Source organism: Micropterus salmoides, unplaced genomic scaffold, assembly GCF_014851395.1.
Source record: "Micropterus salmoides isolate LMB-PRFRI ecotype aquatic unplaced genomic scaffold, ASM1485139v1 Ms_hic_scaffold_13, whole genome shotgun sequence".
Taxonomy (NCBI): Eukaryota; Metazoa; Chordata; class Actinopteri; order Centrarchiformes; family Centrarchidae; genus Micropterus; species Micropterus salmoides.
Genome location: NW_024040374.1, coordinates 19061515 through 19078833, shown reverse-complemented (window position 1 = coordinate 19078833; position 17319 = coordinate 19061515). Strand labels below are relative to the sequence as shown.

The following is a 17319-nucleotide window of genomic DNA, read 5'->3' as shown; positions in this document are numbered from 1 at the left end:
CTTTTTCTGCAGTAACCACTGGAGCGTCAATTTATCCTTGTGTTTTGGGTCATTATCATGCTGGAAAGTCCAAGAGCATCCCATGTGCAGCTTCCGTGCAGGAGAATGCAAATTGTCTGCCAGTATTTTCTGATAACATGTTGCATTTATCTTGCCATCAATTTTCACAAGATTCCCTGTGTCTTTAGAGATCACACCCACCAAAACATCAGTGAGCCACCACCATGCTTCACAGTGGGGATGGTATTCTGTTCACTATAGGCCTTGTTGACCCCTCTCCAAACATAGCGCTTATGGATGTGACCATGAAGCTCTATTCTGGTCTCGTTACTCCAAATTACAGTGTGCCCAAAGCTGTGAGGCGTGTCAAGGTGTTGTTGGGCATATTGTAAGCACGCTTTTTTATGGCATTGCACAGTAAGGCTTCTTTCTGGCAAGCCATCCATGTAGCTCATTGTTGTTCAAGTATTGTTGTATTTTGCTCCTTACAACAACCACACTGTCTTGCAGCATGTATTCTCCTGACGTTACCTCCGAGTTTTTCTTTGTATCCTGAACAATTCTTCTTGCACTTTTGGCAGAAATCTACCTGACCTTGACTTGGTATTGAGAGATCCCAGAATTTTCCACTTCTTAATAAGTGATTGAACAGTATTGACTGGTATTTGCAAGGTTTTGGATAACTTTTTGTATCCTTTTCCATCTTTATAAAGGTTCCAATACCTTGTTACGCAGGTCTTTTGACAGTTCTTTTCTGCTCCCCATGGCTCAGTATCTAGCCTCCTCAGTGCATCCACGTGAGAGCTAACAAACTCATTCACTATTTATACACAGACACTAATTGCAATTTACACAGTCACAGGTGTGGGGAAAAAACCTTTAATTGACATTTTCACCAAACATTCAAGGGTATGTAAACTTTTGATCAGGGCCATTTGGGTTATTTCTGTTATTATTATTGTTTAAAAAGCAGCCAAACAACTATGTAAAAAGAGATATCTTCATATGATCACTATCCTCAAAATCAATGCCAAAATTTCAAAATGTCTGCCAGGGTACGCAAATTTATGAGCACAACTGTCTACAAAGAACAAATGCAAACAATTTCTTTCTGTCAAAAACACATAGAATTATAAAACATTCAAACAAATATACATATAGCCAGCAGTAGGGATGTCACAAGAACCGATACTTCAGTACCTAGTCGGTACCAAAATTGTGAAAACATGTCGGTTTTGCAAGGTACCGAAGTAGCTGGAGATCCAATACGTGGAAAATGGCGACAAGAAAAGCTGCAGTGACTCAACTCGTGGAATAGAAAAGAGTCGAGTATGGAAAAGAAGTGAAGTTATTTCACGGTTATTACCTTTAACAGCTCCTTGTCAAAGTCTCAATTTCTATTGGTTTTGGGATATGTTGGAGAGCTAATATAGGCAAACCTTTCACAGTTTGGATCACCTGAAAATCACCAAAGATGACGATGCAGTTTGCAGCGCTACAAACTTAATGTCTGTCCGACACGCCTGTCACGTCGTTAGGGACTATCTCAAAAGTGCAATACAATCCATTTCAATCACCAATAACTTATTTTTCAACATACAATTTCAAATCACTGCCTATTAATATAGATTGTGACCACCCAAATCAAGTCTCATCTGTCCTGGACATCCTCTCACAGCTGTAAGTTGTTTTTTGTAATGGTTAAATGTTTTTATTAAAAGGAGTGTATGTTTAAGCACATGAGATTTATTGTTTTTGTTTTTTTACCATGGTATCGAGAATCATGTAATTTTACTGGTATCGGTACCGACAACTACATTTTTGGTGTTGTGACATCCCTAACCAGCAGTAGCTCAAATGCATCAATGCATAAGCTTTCATTTTACCCCCAATGCTCAACTTTTTAAGGAGCCATGTTAGTCTGAAATAGATTAATGCAGGTTAGAATTAGCCCTGATATTATTAGTAGTCATTTATAAACCTGCTACCATTTACTCCCTTTCCCTGACTCTCCCAATCTACCTTTCCTTTCTCCATCCAGTGCATGGTAACACAGGAAGAAATTTGCAGAAGAAGGTCTATTAACATCTGGCAAGTGTTTAAAGGTTCAGTGTGTAAGTTTTAGTGCAGAGCCTTCAAACTGGATCACCCGTGTGCAGTGCTTGAAGTGGACCGGTGCTCATTGGTACGCAGTAACGTTACTACATTTTACTCTTTTGGCATACTGGGACTTTTCTTGCATACCGGCACTTCTCAAAAGCTGCCGCTAACCTTCGCCGCCCTCTACATATAAGGTTCTTTGGGCACTACGTGACGCTCACCTGTCCCCGTTCTCACCTGCCTGCTAATCTCTGTCGAGAAGATTAGGGAGATGCATTGCCTTTTCTTTACATGTACCAATCATGCTTACTGTCACGTGTGGTCACCCTCCAAAGGCCCATTCTGAGCCAGGAAAAACCCTGTCTTCCAACTTCAGTGTGTTCATGTGCTCTTAAGTCAGAATGTGGAATCAGCATGGACGCTACTACAAAGATGTGTTGGACACCAAGACATCTAGTTCAGTCTACATGGACAGCAAATTAACTGTTATAACCATATTGCAAATTACATGTTCGCAAATATGTATACATGATTTTGCACAAATCAAAGTTCTGTATACTTCTTTATGTCCCGTGTACACTTTATTCCTCTTTTTGCAACAAAGATTTATGGTGGAAAAAAGTAGTAACAAAATATGCTCTGTAAAGCAGTCTTTCCTTTTAGGCTACTGTAGAAACATGGCGGCCCAACATGGCAACGTCTATGTAAAGGGAACCGTGGTGTATCTAGATAGAAATGGCTCATTCTAAGGTAATAAAAACACAACAGTTCATTATGTAAGGTCTTTATACACCACTGAAAACATAGTAATGGATTTTATTTAGTATTTCTGTCAATAGATCCTCCTAAATATTACACACTGAACCTTTAATGCATCTGTGCACTTTATTACTCATGGACTGAATAACTGTTATTTACTCGTTTCATCACATTGCATTAGATATCTTGGAGGTCACAGTTGCCCAGGGATACGGCTTCTCCACTTCTATACATAAAATAAATCATCACTCTTTCTAGTATATTAATAGACTGCAGACATACTATTTGGTTGAGTCGGAGAGCTGGTACTCTCTCCTGCGATCATAGGCCTCCTGGATGCCAGGGTCAGCCCACAGCATCTTTATCGCACCGATGTACGGCTGATCGAATGATGAAATCTTCTCCACATCCACCTCACGCACAACTTGGGCATTATTCTAGGAGAATAAAAAACAAAGCAAAAAAGCACTCTTTTAACAACAAGAACATGTAAATTCATGACTTTGACTCATGAAACTAGTTTTTGGACTCTAGTTCAGTTAAGGGTAGATGACTTTATCTTGAGTAAATGAATTTAAAGAGTACCATGCCGATACTCCAACTATCAAACTCATAATAATGGCACAACAGAAAAACAACAACAAAACATCCGGATCAAATCGATTTCGTCTTTTTTATTCCAGGCATTCTTCTTCCTTGTCAAAATATGCTGCCTACATTACCCACAATGCAACTCCACCAACGACAGTTTGGTCGGAAATTCAAGTGAGTTATGCTAGTAGCGGCTAATGTAGCCTTAAAGGCTCAAGCAGGGATGAGGAGCGACCTACAGAGGTCTGGTACCATCACCTCATTCTAACTCCACCACCGTCACCTTTAATTTCCATTTTAAACTTGTAGTCTTCAGCCCCAACCGACACTGGAGTCACAGAATGCTTTATACAACATTATTCAAATATGCAATAGTACTTCCAACGACCTGGGTTCCCCTTTAAATCATGTTAGCTAATTAGGTTGCATCTTAAATTTCTTCAAAATGTTACCTGCATACATATTACTCATTTATCTTGTTTAACAGTAAAAAAGACAAAAACAGTCAAAAATATGCTCTATTAGGACTGTGTAGGTGTGGTTTAATCAGATTTGACTGACAGTGACCAACCAACAAACCGGCAACTCCGCCCACCAAACCAGCAAGAATATCGGAGATAATTAAAAATAAATAAATAAATCTCGTGAAAAAAACAAAACTGTTCTAACTTCTGCAGCAAATGGTATATTCTTATAGGATCACACTACTTATAGTGAGAAGCATTATTATAGTTTGAGAAAATAAGTTTTCAGTGTCTTTAACTGCTTCAATAATTTAGTCTAGAACTATTGAAGTCTTGATTCATTATCTCATTAACACATCACACAATATTTTCACCCCGACACCTGATGATACACACCTTGTTCTGTTCATATTTGAACGGGATCTTGAGGTTCTCAGTTGCACGGATCATGGCCTGCATTGAAGTGAAGATGTTCTGGTAGACCAGTTTGGTGAAGCCCTTCTTATCTTCATCTGTGTAGCCTGACCCATGGATTATTCTCATCTGCTTGATAAAGGTGCTCTTGCCGCTCTCTCCAGTACCTGAGAGGAAGACAAGAAGAGACAGGAGGTTAGCCGACAACTGAACAAGGGTCATAAATGGATACATGGAAAAGGTGTAAAAGGTTTCTTCCCACCCTTGACATGCCCCAGGAACAAAATAGAAAGTTATAGTATCCTACAGTGCTGACCTACAACTGGAAAGAAAGAAAAAAACTAAACTAGAAAACAATTGTTTGAAAAATGCTTCAAACCCACAATACCCAAAGACAAGCTGTAATCCAGCCACAAGTTTAATTAAAAGTACAATTGACAGTATCATGTAGTAGGTCCTTCACAATAATGTAATCTGAAAGAGCAAAAAAAAAGAAAAAAATAGAAAAACGTAAAATAAAAAAAGACCTGTGGATGCCAAACTGTTCTCAACAGAGTCAACAAAGCATAACTAACTTGGTAAAATTGTAGCCTTTCAGTATAACTCATATTTCTGCAGCAACACAGGCAGGTCTTTACAACTGCCTGACCTTGTCTGCCCAAATACACCCTGACGCTGATACATATGGCTGTGAAGGAATCTGCACTATCATGTCCCCAGGCATGGGTCCAGACCTCAATGCAAACTCAGTGTTTTACCAATACAGGATGTTTAGCTGAACTGGTCATTTTTCCACTTGGTGTCAGCTCCTAGTTCCCTTAAGACCTTTTCGTTAAAAGACCTTTTTATTCCATAAAAAGAGTAAAATCTTCCTATCTGTGTTTTGAAACACGAGGCAAAAAAAATGCACCAATGTATCCTTAAGTTACTAATTGCTGTATGACTCTAGATAAGAATTTAAACAAAGTCTAAAATATATATGGACAGATGTTTCTGGGTCCAATTATGGTCAAGCCATTGCCTCTGGTCATCTTGGTTCTAGTGTTCTGAGATGTGCAATGTAACGATGCAGTGTAATCATTGTTCTTTGGCAGTGGTTACCACATAGTCAACGGACTGTCTGAGTAAGTGGAACAGCCCAGAGTAACCACATGAGGGCTGCATGGCTCACCTCAGCTCAACAAAGAGCTGGGTAAACAGAGTTCACTCCTCCAATTTTGTATCGCAGCGGCCATGCACACACAATCAGAAACACACAGAAAGTGTAACCTAGTCAGAGAGAAGGAAACCTGCTTGCACATGCAGAGATAAAAACACACAGAACATCTCAAATCCCTCTCACACAGAAACACCAACTTCTCTTCAGCTTCCACTGCAGGTTCTGTTCTTTATATGGACATATTAAGTGAGCAAACTACCACTCTAGGCTTACGAGACGCCAGAGTCAATATGAAAGCCTCAGAAGTTTGTATACTGTGGTCATCAAGCAAAGAGGAACATTCAAAAGGCAGGTAGCGGTCTAACCCAAACTTAACCTCTAGTTTCACTAAGCAGCTCTCTCTGCAGAGCAATCCTCCTCTCTTCCACCCCCATTCCACAGTCTATTTTCTTCCTCTACAACTTTGCCCGAGCACTCCACCACTCATCTCTCCACCTCACTTCTCCCAACATTCAAGTCTGAGTCACTGCAGTTTCAGCTACATGTATACTCTCTGGTATCTACCTTTCACTCTTGTTTTTGTTCTATTGATTGCAACCAGTGCTGCAACTGACAATTATTTTCATTATGGATTAATTGAATTAACTCAAATTGCTGAAAGCTTGTTGTTTGAAAAGTCACAAAAAACAGAGCATATTTAATTTACATAGGACAAGCTGTAACCTGTGATGTTTGCTATTTTTTAATGGACAGTTGCACAAGACAGCATAGCTATAAATGCCAAGTGAGGTAAAAATGGCCTGCTTGTGCTTCTTTTTTCCACTCCTGAAAAAATATTTAGCAGAGCATCAATATATTGCTCCCAAAGGAGGCCAAAAGAGTGCAGTCTGAAGATTCAATGTCATTTTTGAACATATTTCATGCAAATGATCAGGCCATTTATACAAAAGTGCTCATGACTTTCTGTGTCCGCATAGCTGTGACTGTCCTCACAGCGTTAATTTGATCTTACACCGTGTCTACTAAGGTTGGCCGATGTCTACAATGAAACATTGGGATAGACGATATCGTGCGCACGCGCGCGGGGGGACAGCAGTCGTCTTATGTGCATGTGTTCTCGCACAGACTCACTCAGTAAAAAATACGGTAGACTATTAACTTACGTTACAAGTCGCGGTGTATATTTTAAGCACGGACCAGGTAAAGCAGCAGTGAACACACGGGGTGCAGATGTTGGTTTCAGTTATTTGATAGGTTGCGTCATTAATAAGCAGACGTGCGGCTCACCTGCTGCCATGATAAAGGGTTCGCGGGTGGAAATATACAGAAAAAAGACGAGTTCTCAGTCTTATAAGCGGAGAAAATGGAGCAGTGGGCGGAGAGAGAGGCGGCGCAAGCCGGGGTGTTTACCTGATGTGTAGGTGTGTGTCAAGTTGTCAGAGTGTGGGGAGAAGAGAATTCCCAGGCAGGTGCAAAGCATACTTAAAAACAGTAAGAATGTCTATGGTCATGAAAACCTGCTTTCACTGGGTGGTATAATGTGACGGTGGGGGTTTTACAATCACGATGCAGCTGTGACACCAAAATGTGTGACCTATCAGATTCTGTGACCCAAATGGGAAGTTAAGCACCAGAGGCTTTGTTGACGATGTGAAGCGGCTACAGTTTGGTTGGGTTTAGGTACTAAAAGTACTTAGTTATGGTTAGGAAAACATCGTTGTTTGGGTTTTGGTCACAGAATCTGATAGGTCACAGATTTTGGTGTCACAGCGGCACTGAGAACCCAAGACACAATCACTGCAGAAATACAATCCTGGTCGCTTCAGCCCAGTACTGAAGCTCATCATTTGCAGGTGAAACAGGACTAATAATCTATAGTCATGCTAGCAGGTTTTTGTAGTATTTGTATATATAGATAGATATTTAGCAGGCATAATGTTTACCACGTTGACAATCTTAGTTTAGCATGTTAGCTTGGTAACACTTGCTAATTAGCACCAAACAAAGTCCAGCTCAGGCTCTTAGGAATGTTTTGCAGGTATTTAATCGAAAACAAAATGTATTGGACAAATTAAAATAGCTGAGTTGCTGAGTCATTTCACTCAAAGCCACACATATCAAGCTCGTGGTGATGCTAGAGGAGAAGTCAGGGGAAAATATAGTTCTGTGCAACCAAACAATGATAATTATCGCAATATAATTTTTCTCAATAACAATATAACAAATGTTCGTTCATGTTTGTTTTAATTAATTTGAATCACGAACAAATCACCACTTCATTTTTCTATAAATATATTTATTTTGTTGAGGAAAAGAGACTGAAAAAAGTTTACACGTAATTTTACTGTTTGTTAAAAAAAAAAAAAAAAAGATTCTATCAAATTGTTTTGAGTGTTCTACCTCAGATCTATTAAGTGATTCGACTATTTGGCAAGTGTTTGTCGTGGTCTGACCATAAAGAACAGTTTAAAACAACAATTAACCATCAGGTTTCTTCTCCTTCTCAGCTTTCACTCAGGAGCAAAAATCTGCCTTTCAGCTTGAAAGAAATAATGATTTGACATTTATCGTGAGTCACGATAAATGTCAAATCATTATTTCTGATAATGAAATAATTGTCACGATTCGTGACAATTATCAAAATCAAGTAATGTGAATTTTTTAATCGTGACAATCCATCCAGTTGTATAAGATATTTCTGGGCTCAAGTATTAGAACGACCAAAAGCGTGGCCAAAGAATGGATGTCACACTATTTATTTGAAGGGCACATCGCAAATCAGCAATAACAATCTGTAAAAGAAAAAACACCATTGACACTGATAATGTTTGTAGCCACATTGTCTAAGCAGAACTATAGTGGCTGATAAGATAATGCAATGTGCTTTGTGTTATAAAGTACAGCTGGTATTCCCGAGGCAAATCTGAAATGTCTTCAAAGGATGCCGAGAGTCCACTTTGACTGTTGCTGACTGAGGAGCACAGTTGAGTTTACAGCGAGGGAGTGCCCCGAGTGCTGCCTGCAGTCTATCCAGATTTTCACTGTGGAAAGCAGGTCAGGAAACATCGGAGTTTCCCCTTCAGACAGAGTACATAAATAGCAATTGTCAAGACACAGCACAAGAGAGTTCACTTTCTCATTGACTAAAGAGCTGAACAGAGGGAGGGGGTGTTATTTGGGATGAGAGGGAGTAAGAAAAGAAAAATAGTGAGGGTATTTAGAGGCAAATTTAAAACAGACGAGCAGAGAAATGAAGGGAAAGGGGACAGGGGAGAGATATCAGCTTTGTTGGTTAACTGAGTGTGGGCGTTTATTCATGTGTATTCGAATTTTCCAAACACACACACACACACACACACACACACACACACACACCGACCGACAGGAGAGGGGCATGTCTTGCAGGCATGATCAGCTTAATTCAACAGATCCCATTGTTCTCCTGCCTAACTGGAAAACCCAGCAGAAGCATTTCTCACGGAAAAGCTACTGTACATCCACTGGAGCTGCTCCTGAGGGGTAATGCTAGTTCCCATGGTAACGCCTGTGCGGGACTCATAAATACAAGGCAGAAAACACCAGCTGATAGGCTTCAGTACGTCTCCACAGAGGCCAGTCAAACGTGCAACTTTAGCATTTCCCAAAACGTCCTCAGCCAGTTCTCTTTGGGAATTAAAAAGTTAGGAAAGCAAATACCGGACATATAGATTTGAATCTTATAAGCATCTTTTTCTCATCTCAGGTACATACAAAATACACACACAAGCACTATACATAACAATGTAGTGGCGTATAAAGACCTTACATAATGAACCATTATGATTTTATTACCTTAGAATGAGCCATTTCTATCTACATACACTGTCATCAATACACCAGCATATGGCCCAACAATGATAAAAAAAAAAAAAACATTTTGTAGGTATTCTTGAATTTTTTTTTTGTTTGACAGTTTCTGAAAAACAATTTCAAAATGTTGATGTTTATTAATGTAGCGTCCAATGAAAAGCTTTCTGATTTATATGACACCACTGGAGTGTAGTGTTTCTGATTTTGGTGAAACTGGATCATATTTGATGGAGAACAATATTTTCTGGTTCTCCCTCTGATGTCCCCCGGAAGTTCGCTGACTAACAGATAGCTTTACTTGTTGCTAAAATAAAAGCTAACTTCTACTAGCTGTTGTTAGTTAGCTCAGTTAGCTGTCATATTAGCCGGCTCTGCCTGGACTGGGAGCTTGGAGCACTGAGGGAGTGTTACTGTTTACCGTTACACTTCTAATATTACACGAGCCATGGAGATTTTCAGGCCAGGGGCGGGGGACCCAGCAGGGAGTGATGGCGGGTAGCTGCACTGGAATGGGCACCGGAGCCGACGAGCAGGCAATGAAACTGCATTCAGCAGCCTCCCAGCGAACACAGCCTGAACAGGACCAAACAGCCTCAAAGACCAACAGGGAATACAGTACTGAGGTGATTTACAGAGCTTCAGGATGGACAGATATCTTTACCTTTTGCTAAACCGATGCTACTAACTGTATCTGTTTGCATCTGTAGCTAGTTAGCTCGGTTAACATTAAGTTAGCCGGGCTGCTAGTGATCCTATTAGCTGGATCTGGCCCGGGGTTCCAAGAGCCAAACCCGTCAAAAAAAACAACAACAACAAAAAAAAATTTAAAAAAAAAACAAAAAAACAACACCTCGGTAGTATACCTTCTCGTCAAACTGGCCTCTGTTGGTCTTGGAAGATGTGTTTGGTCCCAGCTGCCGTGCTCACTCGGCGGGAGCTGGAACCAGTCTGCACAGAGTCTGCATGACGGGGTGCGGACGTAATGCACATTCAGCGCTACCGGCTACTGCAAACGTCAATCAATATTTGTGACAAGTCCCTCAAGTCCCCTTTTGTGTTTCAACAGGAAACACGTACAAATACGGAGGCAAATAGCACTCCGGTTTCTGTTTCATGGGAACAATATATTACATGTTCAGTAGTGATTAAATTAGTTAGGTATTCAGTTGCTTATAATATTACAATCTTTAATTGAAGTTTTGCTAAAGTACAATATTCACTGCCAATCTATTTTTGACAGAACCCACGTCAGGCAGCACAGAGCAGATGAACCAGGCAGGAAGTCTGACACAGAACGGCATTTAGAATCCAGTCGATTTTCAAAATGAAACACCCTTTGCAGACTCCCGATCGTACAACAACAATAAACAGTTAAAACAGACAAAAAAAAAAAAGAAATTTAACTATGTAACCTACGTAACCATGGCAGAAGCACACAAATCAAGGACAACTGAACAAGTCAGCAAAATCTGAACAAGTCAGCAAAATCAGACAGGCAAAACGCTCTTATTCTGAAATGCTCCGTGTGGATATGTAACGTTAGCCTGTAGAGAACGAAACGGGCTCACAGAGAGCTGTTATCTGGAGTTGAAGTACACAAAATGACAAATTAACAACACGTTAACAACATGTAGGCTAAACGTTCTGCTGCTGAAACACTTCAGTGTGAGTTGATGCCAGACAAAACCGTGGCACAGCCGCTGCCTGTGTTAGTTCGGCTGGCGCCACAGCCCACGTTTTCCACTAGTGTCGTTTGTTGTTGTAAAATGGACACGCCCTGTGCCCGCTCTGATTGGGGAGTAGGACCGTAAAAGGAGGGGCATGGAGCTTGTGATTGGCGAGCAGATCTGTCACACAAGGAAGACAACCGAATGAATTTGTAACTGCATGACTATTTAAAAAGTGTCAGATGTGCAGTATAATTAACCTACAATTTAATCGCAGTCTTCACAATTAGCTAATCACGGTCTTTCAAATTGCAATTTCGATTTTAAAAAAATCGTTCAGTCCAACTAAAAACCTAAAATAAAAGCATTTTACATGATTATATAGATTTATATACACACACTTGCCAATTTATCAGGTACATCTATCTAAAAACTAGGTATTTGAGTACACCCTTATACGTTTTGTGTATGACATATACTGTATGTAGGCAAAATTTAAATATTCCACAATCATCTTCACTAGAAATGCACAGTACAATATCTTAATAATTATTTATAAACTAAAACTAACAAACGACTGTACAGCTTACTTAAAAGGTCATTTCTGCTTTAAACAAGTCTAGTATTGCATTTCCATAAAGTTGGGAAATAAAGAGTTCAAAGCAGCCCCTCTGCTGCTCCAAGATATCCATGAAAAAAAAAAAAACCCTGAAGATGTGGTGTGGAGTAAAAACACAAACTACTATCTAATGTCTAACACGGACGCACATTTTTAGGTTTCTAAAAGGTTTCTCCAAAGTAAAAAAAATAGTTATGTAATACTGAATTAAGTCAACATTGTACACCATGTCTCCATTTAAAGTCTGTTAATAAAAAATAAAAGGTGCTCCCATATCATCACATATCATTATTAAAACTACTATAGGTGAAATGATTGGTTGATTAACAGAAAAATATTTGCAACCTTCATAGTCAATTAATTGTTTCAAATAATTTTTCAAGCAAAAAAAGCTAAATATTCCCAGATGCAGCTTCTCATCTGTCAACATTTTTGCTGCTTTGGGTTTATGGCTGTTGCTCAAGGAAGACATTTGAGCGTGTCAGCTTGGGCTTTCGGATATTGTGATGGACAATTTTTCTGTCGTGTTACCTTTTATAGGCATAACAATTATAATAATCAATGATTAAAAAAAAACTCATGTTGTACAAAATCCACAACTTTTTATATGCAAAGCTTATACATTAGAAGCTTCAAAAAATTTGGGTGTAGAGACCCGTACAGGCTTACCGGAGACAATTGAGCAATTTTGAAATCCCCAACACAGCAAAGCCTGAGGGGGCAGGATGAAGAGAAGCCCAATAAGCACACAGCCGTGACCATTAACTGAGGCAGAACCAGGTCACCCTGTCCGCATCGTGCACCGACCAGGGTATTAATCATTCCGGTTCTCAATAACCATTAACTCACAAAGAACAGGGAAAAATAGTTGAAACGGATCCATTTCATTGGGTCGGGCCAGCTGGAGGCCACGACAGACATTTCAGAAATGGTTTACATGAAGAGCAATAACTTTAGGCAGAGTTTGGCATCCACATTGAAAGGGAAAGAACAAAAGAGATTCAAGGAGACAAGCGGCAAAGGGAGGGGGTGAAAAGTGTGACAGAGTGGAAGAGAAGGGCACTCTAGGTAAATTATTCCTTAAAACTTCCCCAAGCACATCAAACAGGAAGCTATGTCCACTTCAGCTCCGTGTTGGGTACAAGCTTGGTAATGGCCTGTCTGACTGTAGAGGAGCTGAATGATTTTCTACTAGAGCAGCAACAGTTAACTGATTTTTTTGTCAACCATTAAATTAAGCGCCAACTATTTTGATAAGCAATTAATCCAAATTCTGATTCCAGCTTCTTAAAAGGTAAAAACTGTGTGGTTTCTTTACTCTGTGACAGTACCCTGAATTTATTTGGGCTGTGGACAAAACAAGATTTGAGGACGTCATTGTGGGCTTTGGGAAACGCCGATCGACATTTTCCACCATTTTATGTACCAAACAACTAATCGATTAAAATCAAGAAAATAGAGAGTTTCATCGACAATGAAAATAGTCTTTATTCGCAGCCCTGCCGTCTTTTCACCCAGAGGGAGTTCTCCAGGAAGATTTTAGGAACTTAACCTGCATAATAGGAGCATAATTCTGGGTTTAGTTCCTGGGTTCCTTGGCTAACCTTGGCATTCTGAGCATAGTGATTCGACAAAGTTTCACAACTTGTTTGTTGCATTTATTCAGAAAGCAAGCAAGCAAAATATCAATATTACGAAGTGGAAAGTAACAAAATACATTTACTGTACTTAAGTACAATTTTGACGTACTTGTACTTTACTTATTTCCATTTTTTGTTATGGTATACTTCTAACCCACAATATTTCAAGGGAACACATTGTACTATTCATTCCACTGACTTTCTATGACAGCTGTAGTTACTAGTTAATTTGCAGATTAAGATCTTACACACTAAACCTACAATCAGCTTATAAAATGACCTTATATGATGTACAGTCATTAAAATACCGTCTAAAGTAGTTAAAAATGGCTCCACCTTGACCAGCTGTGTCTTAGGTTGTAATGAAACTGAAATAATAAAAACACATTATAAAATATAACACTGACAGAGGGCATTCTGCTTAATGAGTACCTTTACCTTTATTACTATAAATTCATTTGGCGGTTAATATTCTTTTATTTGATTGTGACTTGACTGAATGACTTAAAAAAAGTGTTGGTGAAAAGGGAACAGAAACATACAAATGCTGAATTAAACAGAAAGCATCTTGGTTCAGTGACAAGCTCAACAACGAACAGCTTCAATGCTCCTCTGTGTAGACTCTCCAAGTATCTGGAACTATAGCTGAACACAATTTTTCCCAAACAAATTCCCACATTTTTTATTTTGTTGGCGCGGTCTAGCACATGAGTCAAAAATCTCCCAAGAGTGTTCAACTTGGTTGAGATGACGTGACTGCAAAGGCCACGACATGTGATTCACATCATTTTCCTACTCAAACCATTCAGTTTCTCCTTGAGTACCTACAGTATATGTAAGTATTATTTCTGTTTCTCCGCTCATTCATTAAGCTTTTTCCTTTAACTTGTCACCCGTCAGTAGGGCTGGACGATATGGCCAAAATTTTTATCATGATAAAGATTTTCATATCTTTTGATAATTACCACGAGAAGTATCAAATCGTTATTTCTTTTGAGTTTAAATGCTGATTTTTGCTCCTGAGTGGAAGTTGAAGAAACCTGATGGTTAATTGTGGTTTAAACTCTAACACTAGATGCTAAACAGTGGATAACTTCACAAATCTGAGCTAGAACATAATTATGATAAAATCTTTGTCAACAAATTTGTGTATAATTCAAGTGAATAAAGTCAAACATTTATTGAACATTTGTTATATTGTTATTGAAAAAAAATTATATTGCGATAATTATTGTTTTATTGTCAAGCCCTACCCGTCAGTTTGATTTGTTTAATTCAATGTAATTACACAAGCAGAAAAATAGGGTGGAAAAAAAATTCAGCGGGTTCTTGCTTAAAAGGTGTTTCGTCTTTGTAGTATTTTCAAGAATCCTTTCCGTGGCTTAATTTAAACATCACATTTTCATAACAGTGAGTTACAAAACACTACACAAAGTCATTGATTAATCCACTGTGTCTAATTTGCCTAATCTTTATGGTTCTTGAGATGTGGTAGAAATACAAATGCACTTAAGGAACTTTTATATTCCTGGGATACTTAGTTTCTGAAACTACATCATCGAAAGTGTGACTGACTGACTCAGCCTCTGCAGACTAAAAACAGTATCTGCATGGACAGGCTGGCTGACAGGCAGTGCCACTATAATACTTGAATGCTACAGTTCACAGCTGCTCTGGATACAATAACTTCTGCATGCTTGAGAAGAGGGTGTCTGTGTTTGTGTGAGGGAGAGATAAAAATTGTTTTTTATATTCTTTTCCCATACCACTGTTCCCTGTCATGAGATGAAACCCCTCCCCTGGATTCTTGAAAATACCACAAAGGCAAAACAACAGTTTTAGTGTCACCACTTAAATAAAGTGGGTGGATGTCATACAAGCAACATCTTTACAATATACTACTTTCAAATACAACAGCCTTGAAATTAAGGCTGCTGCTGTAATATACTGTATTATACTGTCAGGAGTTTCCTGTAGTGCATTACACTGTAAGCTGCTCAGTAATTTTGTTCCATTTGTGAATGCCCATTTGTGAATGCCTTGCTATATCCTAATGAAATCCAATGCAACAACACTAAAAAAGTGATCATAAATGCTTTATTATTATTATTGTCTTGCAGGCCTCTCCTTTATAGCTGTTAATTTCTCAAGCTGAGAAATGTGTTGCTTGTTTACAATATTTTGCAGCATGTGAGTTACAGGAGCAGAATAACACACCAGAGCTCTGGTACATACCTTTGGCCAATGTCCTCATTTTTGAGAAAAGAAAAAAACCTAAAATTGACTTTAAAATTTTAACACATCCACCCCTAAGTTCAAAACCAATCCAGTGGGCACCAGGCACCAACTAAACATTGTGTCATGTAATGTGGGGAACTGGTCTTGGTCTTGACTTCGTCTCGGTTTGGGCAGTCTTGACAATGGCATGTACATGCACAAGTTATGCACTATAAAAGACATCTTCTTAGAGTCGCAAATCTCTGCAATAGACATCAGACATAAATTAAGACATTAAGAAACATGAGATGGTTTTAGTTGGGCCACACATATCAGTAATAACCACCCAGACAGGCGGTGACATGAGAAGCACTGGGAATTCATTCACAGGCCCGACTGCCACAGAACTGTTGAAACTCTGGGTGTGTCAACATCAGTTTGCTCAACCAACAGAGTCGCCAAACAAACAGTGCAGAACTACGAACACCTACCTGTCTTGCCTTCGTACCACACTGTGAAACTCAATTTTTCATCTAGGAGGCACAGGAGCTTAGGACTGCATACGTAAATGGTTGGGATGGATGATACAGTGCAGGGATATGTATGCCACACATTCACACTCGGGTCTATGCTACAGTCACAGTTGCGACCATATTCCAGATAAACCATGAAAAACATTACAATATTCCTTGGTATGAATGTGAACTGCAAACTAGGGATACACCGAAATTCTTGGCTGAAGCCAAAGATAATGAAAAAAATTGCCGAATACCGAACAAGTACAGTCACATTTTTGCCTTTTTCTTTTTTACCACTGCATAAATTAAATAGTCAAAATGGGCTTTTTACTCAGTGTTTCCCAGGATTTGGAGAGACTATGGTGGGTGGGTCCGAGGCCCAGGAGGGTCCGGTAAAGTAAATTACATGTGTCCATTCACTTTTAATGTACACATGTACTTATTTTCTTCAATCAAGTTTCCCTCAGCGCTCTCATAGAAACTAAAATACGACCGGACTTCAGAGTGACTGAAAAATTGACAACACGGCGTTGTCTTCCGCCGTATTGTCATTGACCCAAACAAACCCACGTTGCATTCTGCGCATGCGCGCCTGCTTCTCGGAGACGCTAGACAGTGTTTGCCATGACATTATAATAGCGCAGTTAACCGTACCCGGTTATCATGGTAACTAAATGTGTACGGTAATAATGACAATCAGGAATTTTACCATGGTTTACCGTTGGTTTACCGTTAATCATTTCATCCCAAATCCCTACTACACACGCACCATGCCAGCTAGATACCGTTCTTGCACAAGCATTGCTGAGCATTTAAAGATCCTTAATGTCCCACTGGAACAAATTTAACACAGTTCCACAAAGACAAGAGCCATGACTGAAATCTACTAGCATAACTAGATAATTAAACCTGGCAATATGCTGGATTCCCTATGTAAAAGAGGGCTGCATTATTACCATCAGCTACTGTTTTGTGCTCTTGTAAATGCAGTGGTATATTGGATGTGTTGCACACAAGCGGTAAGCTTCCGGTCTGAATCCAACGCCGAGGTCCCTTAAACCTGCATTCTATTGAACGGGCAGCAAGGGCCTATTCTAGATGCAAAAAGAAGTCTGTTTCCATTAGAAATAATGGTAAAGTGACCCTAATTCTCACCTGATTTATTACTTCAATAAACACTTTCATAATGACTTTATGGTCTCAGTCACTAGTTTCTTCTTCAATAGAATATAATGTTCATTTAGTAAATTATGGTCCCATTTAGAGCAAAATAGGCCATAAAGTAGAGTGTGCTTCAGGGCGGGATTATCAATGATTGACAA

The 17319-nt window shown here is 39.3% G+C and overlaps 1 protein-coding gene across 2 annotated transcripts in view; it reads right to left on the bottom strand.

Moving 5' to 3' along the window:
• Positions 1-17319, bottom strand: part of LOC119900765 (guanine nucleotide-binding protein G(q) subunit alpha) — a 45595-nt gene that overhangs the window by 13300 nt on the left and 14976 nt on the right. For both annotated transcript variants that reach the window (XM_038715996.1, XM_038715997.1), the window contains exons 2-3: positions 4311-4495; positions 3142-3296 (exon numbers count right to left, since the gene is read on the bottom strand). In XM_038715996.1, the coding sequence (XP_038571924.1) occupies positions 3142-3296; positions 4311-4495 (340 nt within the window). The remainder of the gene's footprint in view (positions 1-3141; positions 3297-4310; positions 4496-17319) is intronic.